General features: G+C 40.5%; 1 protein-coding gene across 4 annotated transcripts in view; it reads right to left on the bottom strand.

Moving 5' to 3' along the window:
* Nucleotides 1–224: 224 nt before the first annotated feature.
* The window catches only part of tnn (tenascin N), a 37,784-nt gene continuing 23,809 nt past the window's right edge, over nucleotides 225–14,199 (bottom strand). The window contains exons 9-19 of one of the 4 annotated variants that reach the window (XM_061044652.1): nucleotides 11,906–12,169; nucleotides 9,652–9,912; nucleotides 8,969–9,232; nucleotides 7,507–7,770; nucleotides 5,323–5,453; nucleotides 4,710–4,848; nucleotides 4,404–4,555; nucleotides 3,822–3,918; nucleotides 3,531–3,695; nucleotides 2,783–2,946; nucleotides 225–596 (exon numbers count right to left, since the gene is read on the bottom strand). In XM_061044652.1, coding sequence (XP_060900635.1) covers nucleotides 447–596; nucleotides 2,783–2,946; nucleotides 3,531–3,695; nucleotides 3,822–3,918; nucleotides 4,404–4,555; nucleotides 4,710–4,848; nucleotides 5,323–5,453; nucleotides 7,507–7,770; nucleotides 8,969–9,232; nucleotides 9,652–9,912; nucleotides 11,906–12,169 — 2,051 coding nt within the window. In that variant the 3' untranslated portion in view covers nucleotides 225–446. The remainder of the gene's footprint in view (nucleotides 597–2,782; nucleotides 2,947–3,530; nucleotides 3,696–3,821; nucleotides 3,919–4,403; nucleotides 4,556–4,709; nucleotides 4,849–5,322; nucleotides 5,454–7,506; nucleotides 7,771–8,968; nucleotides 9,233–9,651; nucleotides 9,913–11,905; nucleotides 12,170–14,199) is intronic. The other 3 variants (XM_061044654.1, XM_061044653.1, XM_061044655.1) reach the window with 3 other exon arrangements.

The raw sequence follows: 14,199 nt of genomic DNA, 5'->3' as shown, positions 1-14,199 counted from the left end.
CCTCAGCTGCTGCTCGGAGGCTTTTAAAGAAGTAAAAATTAATGCAGGAGCCCATTAGATATATTTCTCGGTTCCCAAATGAGCTTAAATCTACTGCTTCCTGATTTAAAATTAAGATTACTACCATAATCAATGAAACAGGAGTTCTTTAAAGGACACCTGCATTGAAACTGATAGACTTAACTCGTAAATGTTCAACTTTGGTACACTTCAAAACAACTTCAGGTTTTCATTTGCTGCTTTCCCACAGTCCCACTTTACCTTCTGATCAACCTGTTATAGATGAACAGATAATAAGTTACTACTCCATATGAGCATTTATCGTTTGACATATGAGTGTGTGTCCAGGAGGTGAGACACAAACAGGCGTAAATATCAAAAGGAATTACCCAAATCTAGCATGCTGGACTGATAATGACTGTGAGGTTTTAGTGGGAGATGCTCTTTTACATCTTAGGGAGGTTTTTGGTTTTGCTCTTCTCCTTGCTCATCAGCGAGCGTCTTTTCCTGCTGGACAAAGCTCCCACAGGTCGGATCTTCATCTCGGTGAAGTCAAGGGACGTGAGGTGGCCCTTCCATGGCTCCCAGTTCACTCCCTGAGAACGAGAAAGAGCGTGAAATCAGAAGAGAGCAGGAGAAATCACAGAAAGCAAAAAGAGAAAGAAGAAAAACACAATACACAGCGAGGAAGAGGCAGGCAGCATGACAAACACTAATAAATACCAGCCTCTGGCTTCATTTCATGTTAGTACAAACTTGTTTTGACTGTTATTACATTTCTCAGACGAACAATGGCGGGAGACAGCTGCAGTGGCAGTATTATGGATGAAATCTCGACAAGAGCAGAGGTCTCCCCCGGCGTTTCCTTCTGCATCAGTCTCCCTTAGACATAATAACTGTTGTTGTTACCCTATCAGCCAGGTAAAAACACACTTATGGTTTATAGCTGCGTGAGCAATGTGTTTTCTTATCACTGCTGATGGATTCAGGCCATTTCTGCCTCACCTCCACAATCCAAAACAAAACAACGAGGAGTGGGCTGGCAAGATGTTGTCTTTGATTTCTGACCAGATAACAGCCCCTTGTGAGCAAAAATTATTTTGTCTTTTTGTAAGTTTTTTGTGTTTAATTTAAGCAGAGTAAGCTTATAACAAAAGGATACACTTCTAACTTTTTCTTTTGACATTGAGCAGAGGTATGCAGCAAAACTATTTGTAATAAGTCACAGTGTTGAAACATCCTCAAACAGCAGAATGTATCAGCAACACTCGATGAAACTCAATTTTTGCTTTATTGACATTTTGAGCTAAAGGGATTCAGAAAGGGAAACAGAGACTACAACAGCTCAGAGATCCTCTTGCATTTTTATTTCAAAGTATGAAAGATCAATATTGTTTGGACAAAAAGTCTTCAGTGTACCTAAACTTTGTGAAGCTGATTTAACAACTACAACTTTAGACACACTTTTAGAATATAATATTTTCTGAAAAGGATGGAGTGAAGGCAAAATGTTTTCCTGTTTGCTGTTTTGTACTTGAGTTAGTTCAAATGTAGTGTCAGATAGTACTGTGAGTGCCCCCTGTTGGTGTGAAAGCACGCTACACCAAAACAGTTCAAGGGTAATGTCTGACAATATTTAGGAAGGGATTCCTATAAAGTTAGACTCTTTTGGTAAAAGAAAAAGATCTCGTCTGTTGAAGCAAAAACTGAACATTCTTTCTAAAATCCCAGAAGAGTTGAAGTGTTGTAGTGTCAGGAAAACTAGTTAAAGGTAGCAGACAATGGATCTTTTCTATAAAGTCATCAGATTCAGTTGATGGCAAAACAAACACTTTAACACGGGAACACGGTTCTGGGAAGAGTCTTCCCCAAGGGTTACACTGCACTGTTTTTTTTTTTGTTTTTTTTTGCAGTAGCAGGCTTATGTGATTTTTTTGGAACAATTATAAACCCTTTTTACAATTAGTCATTGAGGAGAAGCCAGGGACTGAACTCGCTCCCCTGCAAGACTAAATTAAACTCTCCCATTTTTCATTTTTTAAGTCCCCTCATTAAACTACATCAGAATATTCAGAATGAGTACAACACTAAATACAAGAGGACAACACTGTAGTGTACTGGGGCAGCAGGCTGAAGGCATATTAAAGGACGTATTACCCATAATGCTCAATATTCATGCAATATTCTTTTCAGCACCAGGAGCCATGTGAATTATAACCATTACACTTATTCATACCAGATGCTATTAGATTTGTACTTTTCATTATTATCCTGTACAGTTTACAGTTAAGTTAAGATTAGATGTTATCTCACATTTATTATTTGTTGCATTACAAGAGTTTTTATTACATCTCAATGTAACTGCCAAAGGACTGCTGATGTATTTGCTATTACTTTCCAACTACTACTCTTTGTTACTGTTTTTAAAGATTCATTTTGGGGGCTTTTTTTGTGCCTTTATTGGAGAGATAGGACTGTGGATAGAGTCGGAAATCAGGGAGAGAGAGAGAGAGTGGGGAGTGACATGCGGGAAAGGAGCCACAGGTCGGATTGGAATTGCGCGCACACTACCCACTGTGCCACCAGCGCCCCTACTGTTTTCACTCAACTTTGTGTACTGCTCTTGCTTATCTATTTAAGGCATTGTTACATTTATCTCAGAGCCTTAATCATTTTATAAACACTTATAATTGATGCTCTTTTGTCTTCCACTAGAATTTCCAGTTCTGTCTTACCTCTCACAAACCACATTTTGGTACAAACAGCCCCCCTGCTTACTTACCAAACTGTGCCTGCTGTCTCCCCACATTCCGTTAGGGTTGGCCAGGTGACAGTTTTGGTACCACCAGGCGCCACGGTGGGTCAGGGCACAGTTACCCAGTGCGATGTCATTATCATTGTCCACAGTGGTCCAGAGCTGGCCTTGGTGGTAGGTCATAGCATCACCTGAGAATAATTAAGAATGAATTTAAAATAAAACAATTACAAGAGATATCAGAAACTGCCAAGAACAGGCTGTATGCTGTTCCTCTATCAGCAGTTTATTCACAGACCTTTGCAGCTCAGTACTTTTCTTCATGCACTCCCTGATGGAAGAAATGTAATGAAATGCCAGAAATAGAGGCATACAGTATGTGTTGTTTCAGCACACTGTGGTATGTGTAGAGACAGCGTCCCACTTGCTGTGCGTCTGGATCTGTCCGTCTTCAAAGCTCACCACAGCCCTGCCTTCTTCAGATACCACCTTCCCCATACAGCTGCTGTCTATAACTGCCTGAAAAAAATATCCCACCTACTGTTGCTGTGTATTTGCTTTCCCACACTCCACAGAATGATGTCTACCGCGAGACACCCCTGTATCCCACCCCTGTCTGTCTCTTTCCCATCCGCGCCCGCTCTTTTTCTCCTCTATTTGAGTAAAGTGTCAGAGAGAAAATGTGAGCCTCCAATGTTGCTCATGTTGTCTCCACAGTGTCAGTCTATTTTGGATTTTTTTTCTGGGAGATTTTTGTAGCAAAAAAGGCCCCCACCTGCTGTTCCTCTGTATTTGCCAATAGTGAGTTTGAACTTCTGCCTGACCGGTGCAATCTTGAAGTTGTCATACACAGCATACGCTCTCTCTGAACCCAGGCCCAAGTCGAACCTCAGCTCGTACTGCGTGGGAGTGTTGGTGAGCTCATATATCTTATCCAGACCTGAGGGAGCAGCCAAACAGAGGATGGGTGAGCAAGATGGAATATTGAAATACTAGAGTGTGCAGTTGTGCATGCTTTAATATCTGCAAAAACAAAACAAAAAAGGAAAAACTTTGAAGCACTCACCGATCCAGAACTCATCTGTCATGTTGCCAAAACCGGCTATGTACTGCCTCCAGCGTTTCATGAAGTCCAGCTTGCCAGTGGTACGGCGCTGGAGCATCTGAAAGCAGAGAGCTCAGAGTGTTTACCAGCAGCTGGTGCACTAATGTTTTAAACTATTGGCTTTGAAATGCTGTTTACCATTTTCCAACACTCTAATCCCAGTAGCAACAAGAACTGGTAAGCACTAGTAAGAAGTACTCAGGTAAGGTAATCAGAACCTTAGTCCGTAGCTTCAAAAAACACTGGACCCATGAATTCCCCAAAAATACAACTCAATGGCTTGTAGACATTATCATGATCATTTATGAGACTTTGAAAAAACAAAGCTATTATAGGCCTTTAGTCACTTTGGCAGGATGAGAAGAAGTGCCATGATGTAAAGTCAAACTGTCTGCATGTTACTTTAATGTGTTCACATTATAAAGATGAATGCATATGGCACTTAAAAAATAAATAAAAAGTACAAGTTATGACCTGAAGTGTTTTTGAAAAAAGAATTGTGTTTCCATATTAATGTATGTGCAGTTTCTTAATTAATCTCACCAGCCAGCCGCCTCCATCAGTGTCCATGTCGCAGTAAACCTCGATTGGTTTGGAGCGGTCATTGTTAATATAGACGGTGTAGACACCACTCTTCTTATTGCCATTCTTCATGATCTGAACACAGTCCATGGGGAAGGGGTACGTGACACCAACTAGAGAAGAAAATGGGACAACCATGATGACATATTTCTCAGCAGAGAATCACATGAAATAACATCGAAGAGAATCATAGACTTAATCTGTGTACCTACAGAAGAAGAAGAAAGAAGAAGTGACTCAGCAGACAGCTTACGTCAGTCTACACACCTGTTTTAAAGCTGGTCTCTACCACTCTGCTCCTCTTGTTCCCCCTGTAGGCCATGATGGTCACAGTGTATCTCTTTCCCGTCTCCAAACTGGACACAGAAAATTGGCTATCTCTGGCTCCAAGCTGCCGTTCAACAGCCTGACAACAAGACGCAACAACTGCAGTTAATCATCCTTAAACATCCAAACATAGCTGTCCTTTTTAATGAAAGGGATGCAATATTTCTGTCCGTTTGAGTGATGATACTGTCTTTAATGTTCATAAGAGACTGATATAACATGTGTTCAACTCTCATAAAGCCTTTCAAAATATGTTATTAAGAGAGAGATCAATCATGTGCTTCATATTACTTTCCTTTAATTTCATTTGACCACAAGAGGTCAGCGTTTTACATGTTTTAAATAACATCTTTGCTCTACTCCCAGCCTGTTTCAAACTGAAGAAACAGTAAGAACAGAACTTCAGGTCCAGTATAGTCAAATTAGGCAACAGCCTGCTGTGACTCAGAAGTAGAAGTTGATCAAAGTTTTCATCCTCCTCCTCCTCATCAAACTCAGTTTGACATGTGAGTGTGAGTTTGTTCTGAGTGTACCAAATCTCATGGCTAAGTACCTTCATGTTACCCTCCTTGTCTCTGTAGGTGAGGATGTATCCCTCAATATCAGCTAGAGGGGAACCCCAGGTCAGAATGGCAGAGTCCACATCCACATCTGTTGCCTTCAGGTCCTTGGGGGAATCAATCTCTGTGGATAGGAGGGTAAATCAGAAAGGATTAAAGCACAAGAACAACAGGTCTACTGTGCGAATTGGTCATCTTTACTCAGGTGTCAACTAAGGACTGGACTGGGTACAAAGTTTATTTTTCACACAAATGGGGAAATATCCCTTGTGAGCGAGTCTAAAGGTTAACAAAGTCTCTGTAATTAAAACAAATATGTCTTCCTAAATGATTATTTCAATCTTCTCTGTAATATTTATTGATGCTTCTGCTAAAGAGTACAAACATTTGACAATTTGAATGACGTGCTCTTTCTAAAACACAGACGCATTACTTTAGGGAGAAGTATTCAGTTACTGTCACACTGTAGCTTCTCAGCCTCTCTGTAGCTTAAGCACACAACAGAGATGACTTCCTTCCACACGCAGAGTAACAGTTTGCCTCTGTAGATAAAGCGGCTCATATCCTCTGCCTTGATTAAATGCTCTGGAGATTTGACCTGAGACTGGCGCAGAAATAATTTGTCTGACATGAAGACGCCGGCTGTAACAGTAGGAGCCTTAACCTCCCACAGCTCATGAAACTAGAGCAAGCGTTTGTCACCATCTATTAGTTATTCAAGAGTCATACTTTAAGTCTGCAATGTTTAGGTTAATTAATCATCCAATGGCTTAACTATCCATATTTGATAAAAGAAAATGGTGTTAACAGTGACATATGTAGAAGTACTATTGTTATCGTCAGACTATGAAACGCAGGGATGCCGGTCTCAGACTGTTTCAAATGACACATTGATGGTGCCTGTTACGAGCTCCAGTAAAATCACAATTGTAATAACATGTGCTTTTATGTATCCCAGATGATATCTTCTGACACAATGACTTTCCTATCTGAGCTCAGCACAGCGCTGGTCTGCAGCCAGTAATGGTTTCTAATGAGTTACGACGTGACAAGTTTATAATCCGGACCTTGGCTGTTTGCTGCCTAATTGAAAAAGATCCAGCTTTCACTTAAGAGCTCCCAGGTGATTTTACACATCATGTGGCACACACAAAGATACGCCTGTAGCAACACATTCACCATGTGCTGCAGCTGCTATTTTAGCCCCACACGAGGCTGCAAGACACTCACTATGACCCTGCCTGGACTGAGGGAAACATTTCCTGCCAGATTAGGATGTTGGTGTTTCCAGGAAGTTTTACACTTAAAGAAAAATACACTTTTGACTTAGTGGGAAGTTTACAGTTTGATAAGGTTTTAAGAAAAAACTTATTGCTGTTCTGTGTACTCTATATTCAAAATGATCATAAGATTAATGAAAATCAATTTTTAAGTCCACTTGCTTTCACAAAAATGTGATGGATTATTATAGTTTGTCTAAAATACTTTTTTTAAATTGTGGGAAGATTTTGAGTTAATACTTATTAAATGTTACTAAATAATACTTTAGATGATGATGAGAACTCACCTCTGGTCTAAGGAAACAAACCAGATGCATTCTCTTACCCTCCATAATATTCCTGTATCCCCATGAACACAAGTGTATCTAGTATGGTCCCATAAATAATGATAAAAAAAAGGCCCTTCAAATCTGGACTGTATTGATGAATAAAATTACTTTAGTTCTTGTTTTCTTCAGGACAGCAGTTTTTCTGCATCTGTACATACTGCACCAACTTACTGCTTCTGAAGAACCAATATTTCCCAAACCTGTGTCACATGTAGCACATCTTAGACTAAGGTCTTTGTTTCATAACAGTAAATGTTAACCTGTTTGAGGCTCTCTGCAGAGATACCTGGGACTTGTTACTGAAAGACAGCTTCGGGCAACAGTAACATCACAGCATTGTCAGAGCAAAAGCTGTGATGCTTTTTGATGCCTGGTAGGAGACATATTAAAACACAACCTGCAGCCTGTCTGCATGAGTTTTTGCTTACTTTGTAAGTATGTCATAAAATCCCTGCTTTCTATGCCTGTTTAAAGAGTAGTTTAAATAGTAATTTCATGTCACCAAATGGAGAGGAGGGGTAGCACATTACTACCAAAATAAAATACTGTCTGTTTGCAGTGTACTAACCTGTCACAGCCTGTGTTGAAATCTTCCTGGTGGATTTGCTTCCCTTGACTGCCCAGATGTAGACCGTGTAGAGGACCCCAGGCCTGAGGCCGGTCAGTGTGTAAGAGTTGCTGTCCGACCTGACTGGGATCTCCTTACTATCTCCCTCAGAGGAACTGTAGGTTAGCTTGTAGCCATCAATGTCCGCCTGGACTGGATCCCAGGACACGCTGAAGCTGGTCTCTGTTTCATCTCGGGCTAATAGGTTAGCAGGAGCATCCAGTTCTGAGGACGATGTTAGTGAAAGTGGTTAACATACTACTGATGCAAACTACAAAAACTACAAGATGCATCTACAAGAACTACTGATGCAACCTACAAGACAAATTGTTTTATTCCTCACCTAAAGGTGAATAAATGAAACCTTTTCTTCATGGATTAGCTCAAAGATTAGTATAATTAACAAGTAGCGAGTATTACTGTCTACTTTCATACCATATTGCATCATATAAAAGACTCTTTGTCTGAATATGTTTCCATCTTTCCATTATCAGCATCCCACCAGACTGTTGAAATGTAAATTATGAAACAGACAGAAGGACTTCGTCATTAAGCTTGTAAGAGTCAGCATGGGATCCCAAAGGTTTCTCTGTACCGGAGCTCTCATCAGACTGAAGCTTTTCGACTGCACTTTGTCTTGAAACACCCAAAGATGGGCCAAGAGATTAGTTCTGCATGTGGAGTCACAGTTACAGTAAGAGGGTAAACAGCTCTTGTTTTGCCTGTGGGACCATGCCTACGGCTGAGGGAACCTTGAGGCAAATGGTACGACTGAGATTATTTTGTGTGTGTGTAATGCATCATCATTAAGGGATTATTTCAATGTGCATCTCTCTAGTGCAGAAAGGGTTTTATCTAATACTTACTTCACTCGTATCTACCCCTTCCACCTTATTCTCTGCATGTTGTAGTGAGAGAAACACTTTGAATGCAGAAGCTATACAGATTAGATTTTTAAATTTTCTTTTTGGTAACTTGGAAAGTAGGAGCTCTGAGGCTTTCTTATGCTGCAGGCATGACTGACTGAGGGAAGACTGCAGGGACCCAGGACATGTTAGAGGAATAACACCTCTGAGCTGGCATGGGACCACAAAGACAGGAAAAGATGGAGTAGGTTATTTGGAAAAGAATAAGCCTGGGTTACTTTGCTCGCCGTGAACCTCATAGGAATTAGGCGAGTAGATGGAATAGCTGATGGTTGAATACATTGGAAACTGCTTTTAAAAAAAACAGGCTGATTCTGAGAGTTCTACCATGTGCGAAACACTTTTTTTCTTTGGGGGTTTATGAAGGCACAGTCCTGCCAAAAAATGTTATATATCAGGGGATTCAAGGTAAATGTCTCTACTTAAGAATGTCTGAGATGAGCATGGCTTCAGTTGGTCAGGCGATTAGGTTTAACAAAAAGTTGTTGATTTGAGACCTGTCTCAGCTTGTGTCGAGATCTTCTTGCTTGCTTTGGGTCCTCTGATGGCCCAGATGTAGACCGTGTAGAGGACCCCTGGTCTCAAACTTGTCAGCATGTAAGAGGTGCTGTCAGGCCCCAGTGGGATTTCCTCACTGGAGCCCTCAGAGGAGCTGTAGGTTAGCATGTAACCGTCTATTTCAGCCTGGGTCCGATCCCATGACACGGTGAAGGTGGACTCAGTCACATCTCGAGCTGAGAGGTTAGCAGGTGCATCCAGTTCTAGAGGAAGATGTTAGTAGAGGACATTAATACACTACTGATGCAAACTGCAATGCGCATTTCCATTATCACCCGACCGGGTGTCATCACATGCTGAGGCTGGACTCTGTTTTTGCTGTGACCAAGATCTAAGAAGGAGAATCTACTCCATCAGATAAAGTAGTGGTGTTTGTGTTCGTTTTTTGTTTTTTTTTAATGAAATGATTAAACAAATGTTAAACCAGTAACCGAATGTCAACTGTAGGTGTTGCTCTGGTTTAAATCGTGGAAACAAAAGATTCTTAAACTTTTATTTACATAATCAAAGTCTTAAAAATCTTAAGATGCTGAATCATGCTGCTACATGTAGACAAGGAGTTGACCCTAAATTTGGTGTTAGCGGGTCAGATTATGAAAACGTAAAGTTTTAGATCTTAAACCTGTCTCAGCCTGTGTTGAAATCTTCCTGCTGGCCTTTCTTCCCTTGACTGCCCAGATGTAGACCGTGTAGAGGACCCCAGGCCTGAGGCCGGTCAGTGTGTGTGAAGAAGTGCTTGACCCAAGTGGGATTTCACTTGAGCCATCAGAGGAACTGTAGGTTAGCAAGTAGCCATCAATCTCTGCCTGTACTGGATCCCAGGACACGCTGAAGCTGGACTCTGTTTCATCTTGGGCTAAGAGGTTAGCAGGAGCATCCAGCTCTGCATGAGGAGTTATGGTTAGTATAGACTAGTAAAGGACATCATTACATCCAGAGCAAACATTACAGTTACAACACACATCTGTATTGTTGTGTAATGTAGTTAAAGTTTAGAAATGTCAAACCTGGGTCAAAGTGTTTGAAAGTGTTTGATTTTTTTTTTTCACAATCTAATTTGTTAAAGCTCTTTATGTAAGAGACTGAAATTAAAACGGAGGCCTCTTTGTGACCTTCATGCACAAACAAGAACATCGTTGACAATATTTTTAACGCCTAAATATCGTTACTTTCAATGCCTTTAACCACTGCTGCAGGGTGTCGGACAAAGTGTGGGTTTTAAATTTGTCAAGATAAGCAATGAGAGTAGATGTACACAGGGGGTGTCAAAATCAAATCAAAAGTCCTTCACAGCAGCTTGTAGATGTTTAATCCAAGTTTGACGTCTCTTCACTTTATATCAGAAGCACTGATTTAAGTTTTCTATGAGCTGTGTTAATAAAAGAACATGCAAACTAGTCGTGCAAACACTGGCTATTGACAGAACACTGACTCAGTAAAGAAAATCAACCAGAATACAGAATTCCATGTGTCTCTTGTATATTTTCTGCTCTATGTTACACAGACTGTTTTCATTCTCCATGACAGGGAATAAGCTCCCTACCCATTGACTGGAACACTGAAAATGAAATCTTTCTATTTGCATCGAGTCTCATCTTGACAAAAGACGTATAGTATATCGCCCCTGTACTACTCCTGTCATAGTTTAAGTAGAAGACAATTTCTAGAGAACCAGCTAAGGAAGTGAGCTAAGCCACCTCAGATATTTACAACCACGTGCTCTCCTGCTGGTTGACGTATGAGCGAGGTTATAGGAGTTAACATGTCTGTTTCTCTCATCTGAAGGGAAGCAGGAAAAATCTGAAAACTGAAACTTATTGAGAAAAAAACGAATCAATGGGTTCAAAATAGAAAATCAAAATGGAAAAAGACATCAGATATATTCAGCAAACAAAATAAGTCAGAGAAGTTATTTTGACCAACTTTTGCTAAACGCAAAAGGAAATGTATATAAATGCACTGGGGAGAACAGCATCACATTAACACTCTCATAAATTCAAAGTGACAATTGTGGCTTTCTTAACTGTACTGTACCGGTATGTTATTCATCCAAACGATTGGGGTCCTTGTGTCAAACTGAATATTTAAGGCAATTTGGGTATCTGCCACTCAGTGCTCCAAAGCATTTTTCTGCTGCCTTTCTTCACACACATAAAAGCAAGCAGACAGCAAACAGCTGCTAAATTTCACAACAGCAAAGATTAAGAGAACAGGAGACACAGGAGAAAAGAAATAACTGGCTTTTTTGAATAAGCAAAATTGGCTCTCCCCAGACTTCTTTGACACATTCAGCCCCGGGCTACTTCAAACCTTTAAATGAGGTGTCCAGCCTAATTACGTTTAAAAGGCTTTTCTTTTTTTTTTTTACAGACAGTTCAAGTTTCCCTCTTGGCACTTCTGCAAAAGTGGTTGAGCTTGTTAAGTGTATAATGTTTTCTGTGACTCCTTTTTACTTCTTGTTGCCTTCACACAAAAATACAAGGAATCCAAGAGAAAAAACAACCCTCAAAAGATCAAAAGGAAATGATCGCTGCATGGTACGTGAGGATTATTTGAGGAGGGCGCTTTCACAAAGGGGCTTAAGACAATGAGACACTTACAACTTCTTTCCTTCTGTCTAGTGTTAAAAGAAGAAGTAAACAGAGAGCAAACTGCCAGGGAACATGTAAGATATCTGGTAATCAGATACCATAGTCTACAAAAACTCTTTAAAAGTCTTAGTATTGGTGGTTATTCTTTTATATAAGCTCCTTTAAACGTATATGTTTATCATTCACATTAATATGACCTATTAAGATCTTTAACTGTGGACAAAACGAAAAGATCAAAGATGTTGGTCACTCCTAGGATCAAACAGGCTCCCATTCAAAGTGTACCTGTTTCAGCTTCAGTGGAACTCTTCCTGCTCTCTCTGTCGCCCTTGTAGGCCCAGATGTAGACCGTGTGGACAACTCCAGGCTTCAAGCCAACCAGCCTGTACGAGGTCAGGTCACGTCCTACAGGAATGTCTGCAGAGAAACCCTCAGCTGAGGTGTAGCTCAACATGTAGCCCTCTATTTCTGCCTGAACTCGATCCCAGGACACTGTTGCAGTGTCCTCTGTTACTTCCGTGGTGACAAGGTTGGTAGGAGAGTCGATATCTGGTGAAGAAGAAGAAGAAGAAGAAATCAAATGGAATGAGAAACAAGCACAGCACTTGTTCAAAGGAGATTCTGCATCCTTCTACCTTAGCTGATCTGTAAAAACAAAATGTGACCACATGCAGGATGTTGAAAACAGAAATCAGGAAACTTAAACCAGAAATATTGAATTTACTTAACATAAACAAGACAAGCATGACAAGAATTCATAAATAAGTAGAAACAAACATACATCTCGGATGGGGGGAGGAGTAAATTGAAAAAGCCAAACAACTAGAAGCTGTGGCTGTCAGAAGAAGGGTGCAGCACAGTTAATAGATTATTTATGTGATCTGCAACATCTTAAGGTTTCAGATTTAAGTTTACAAAAAGATCTCAGTGTTGGTGAACGACTAAATGCTGTCCAACGTGGCCAATATTTCCCCTCTCCCAAGAAGCTTTTATATTGCACTCACAAAGGCTTCTGAGTGTTACAGATTAGGATGAGTTTTAGACAAACATCCAAAACAAAACAAACAATTCCTCCAATAAACAACTAAATAGCATGTTGGTTCATGTCACTTAGCAGCAACACATTGACGTTTTGTTTTTTTAACCAAATGCCCCAACAAACGATATTGTGTCTCTGTTAAACTGTGACCCATCACTTAAATTGGATTTATTTCATCATGTGACACGGCTAGTCAAAGTTTGGGCACAAAAACAGTTTGATGTGTTTGAGGTGTCAGGGTTAAAGTGAATATGTTGTAAAAAGTTGAGCCTTGTCCTCATAGTTAGAATTTGAACAGATGGTGAAGATTTGTGAACGATGTGGTCCTGCTTCCAAACAATCAACCAAAACTAGACCACAGTATTGGCTGCCCATTGGCAACAGGAAACAACAGCAGTCCACCTTGTTAGTTAAACATTTCTCTTTAAAAATCGATAAATGTCGCTTCGGTAAACTTGCTGAAACAAATGATGCTGTTACTGTTCTTTTGTGAATGGTTTCAAGGACACAGGGATACGTTTTACTTAAATTGCATGGGGCAGGGTAAGCATATTACAAAAAAATGGTGATGTATAGTGCAGAAAGAATTTGTTTTTGAACTCGGCATTGAGTTGATTTCCAAGTAGCAGGCCAGTGGAGTAAAAAAACAGATCCAGAAAAAGCTGCATGTAGCAGTAAAAAAAAAGTTGTAGTCTGCATAATTGTTTGGCAAAAAGAGCCTTACAATACTTCATGTTTTTTTTTGTAAGCAGCTTAAAAAACGTGTATGTAAAATGTTAAATGTTTCCTATAACAACCTTTGTAAAGAAGCTTATTTCACTTTTTTTCTTGACAGAGAGCAGAATTTGGGTTCTGGCTCAGTGGATTGGCTTTATAAAGCTCTTCAAAAGAACATCACACAAGCCAACCTGCAGTCTTGTGTTGTTCACTGAGCTCCACAGGATGAGCTGTGGTAGGAGGAAGACACAGGAGAACACAGGAGCCTCCGTATGTAAAGTCAGCGGGCTTGGGGACTCACAGAAGACATATGGTAGATGCAGGCGGTGCAGGTGGTGGTGCATGTGTGTGAGCGGGTGTTAGTCTCTGTCGAGAGAATCCGGATAAAAGGGAGGGACGGAGACCGAAAATAAAGAGCCACAGAGGCATATTAGGAGAGACACAGAGGAAGTAAGGGGAATGTAAAAGCAATCATCATTTTGGACTATTCCTCTGTGGCAGCGGCTCGGTCAAGGTCAGCCTTGTGTCAATGTGCAGGCTGCATCATGAAAACTGATTTATGAAGCATTCAGGAGAAGAAAGCAACTATGCAACTGTCTAACTCCATATCCCCTCTCTTCTCCTGTTGTCACTTTCCCGTCATGTGGCTGCACTGCTAGACAGTCTGATGGAGCTCAAGCACAGACTGAATTTATAATAGTTCCATTCATATTAGCACTGAGCGTTTCCTCGAAGGCCTGACAATGAGAGGTCATTCAGTCATCTAAGTCCGTAAGAGTTACACTTATCTGGGCGCCAAGAGAGCAACTATGTACACACCATG

This window comes from Labrus mixtus, chromosome 8 (genome assembly GCF_963584025.1).
Source record: "Labrus mixtus chromosome 8, fLabMix1.1, whole genome shotgun sequence".
NCBI classification, from domain to species: domain Eukaryota; kingdom Metazoa; phylum Chordata; class Actinopteri; order Labriformes; family Labridae; genus Labrus; species Labrus mixtus.
This window is presented reverse-complemented; position numbering and strand designations above follow the sequence as displayed.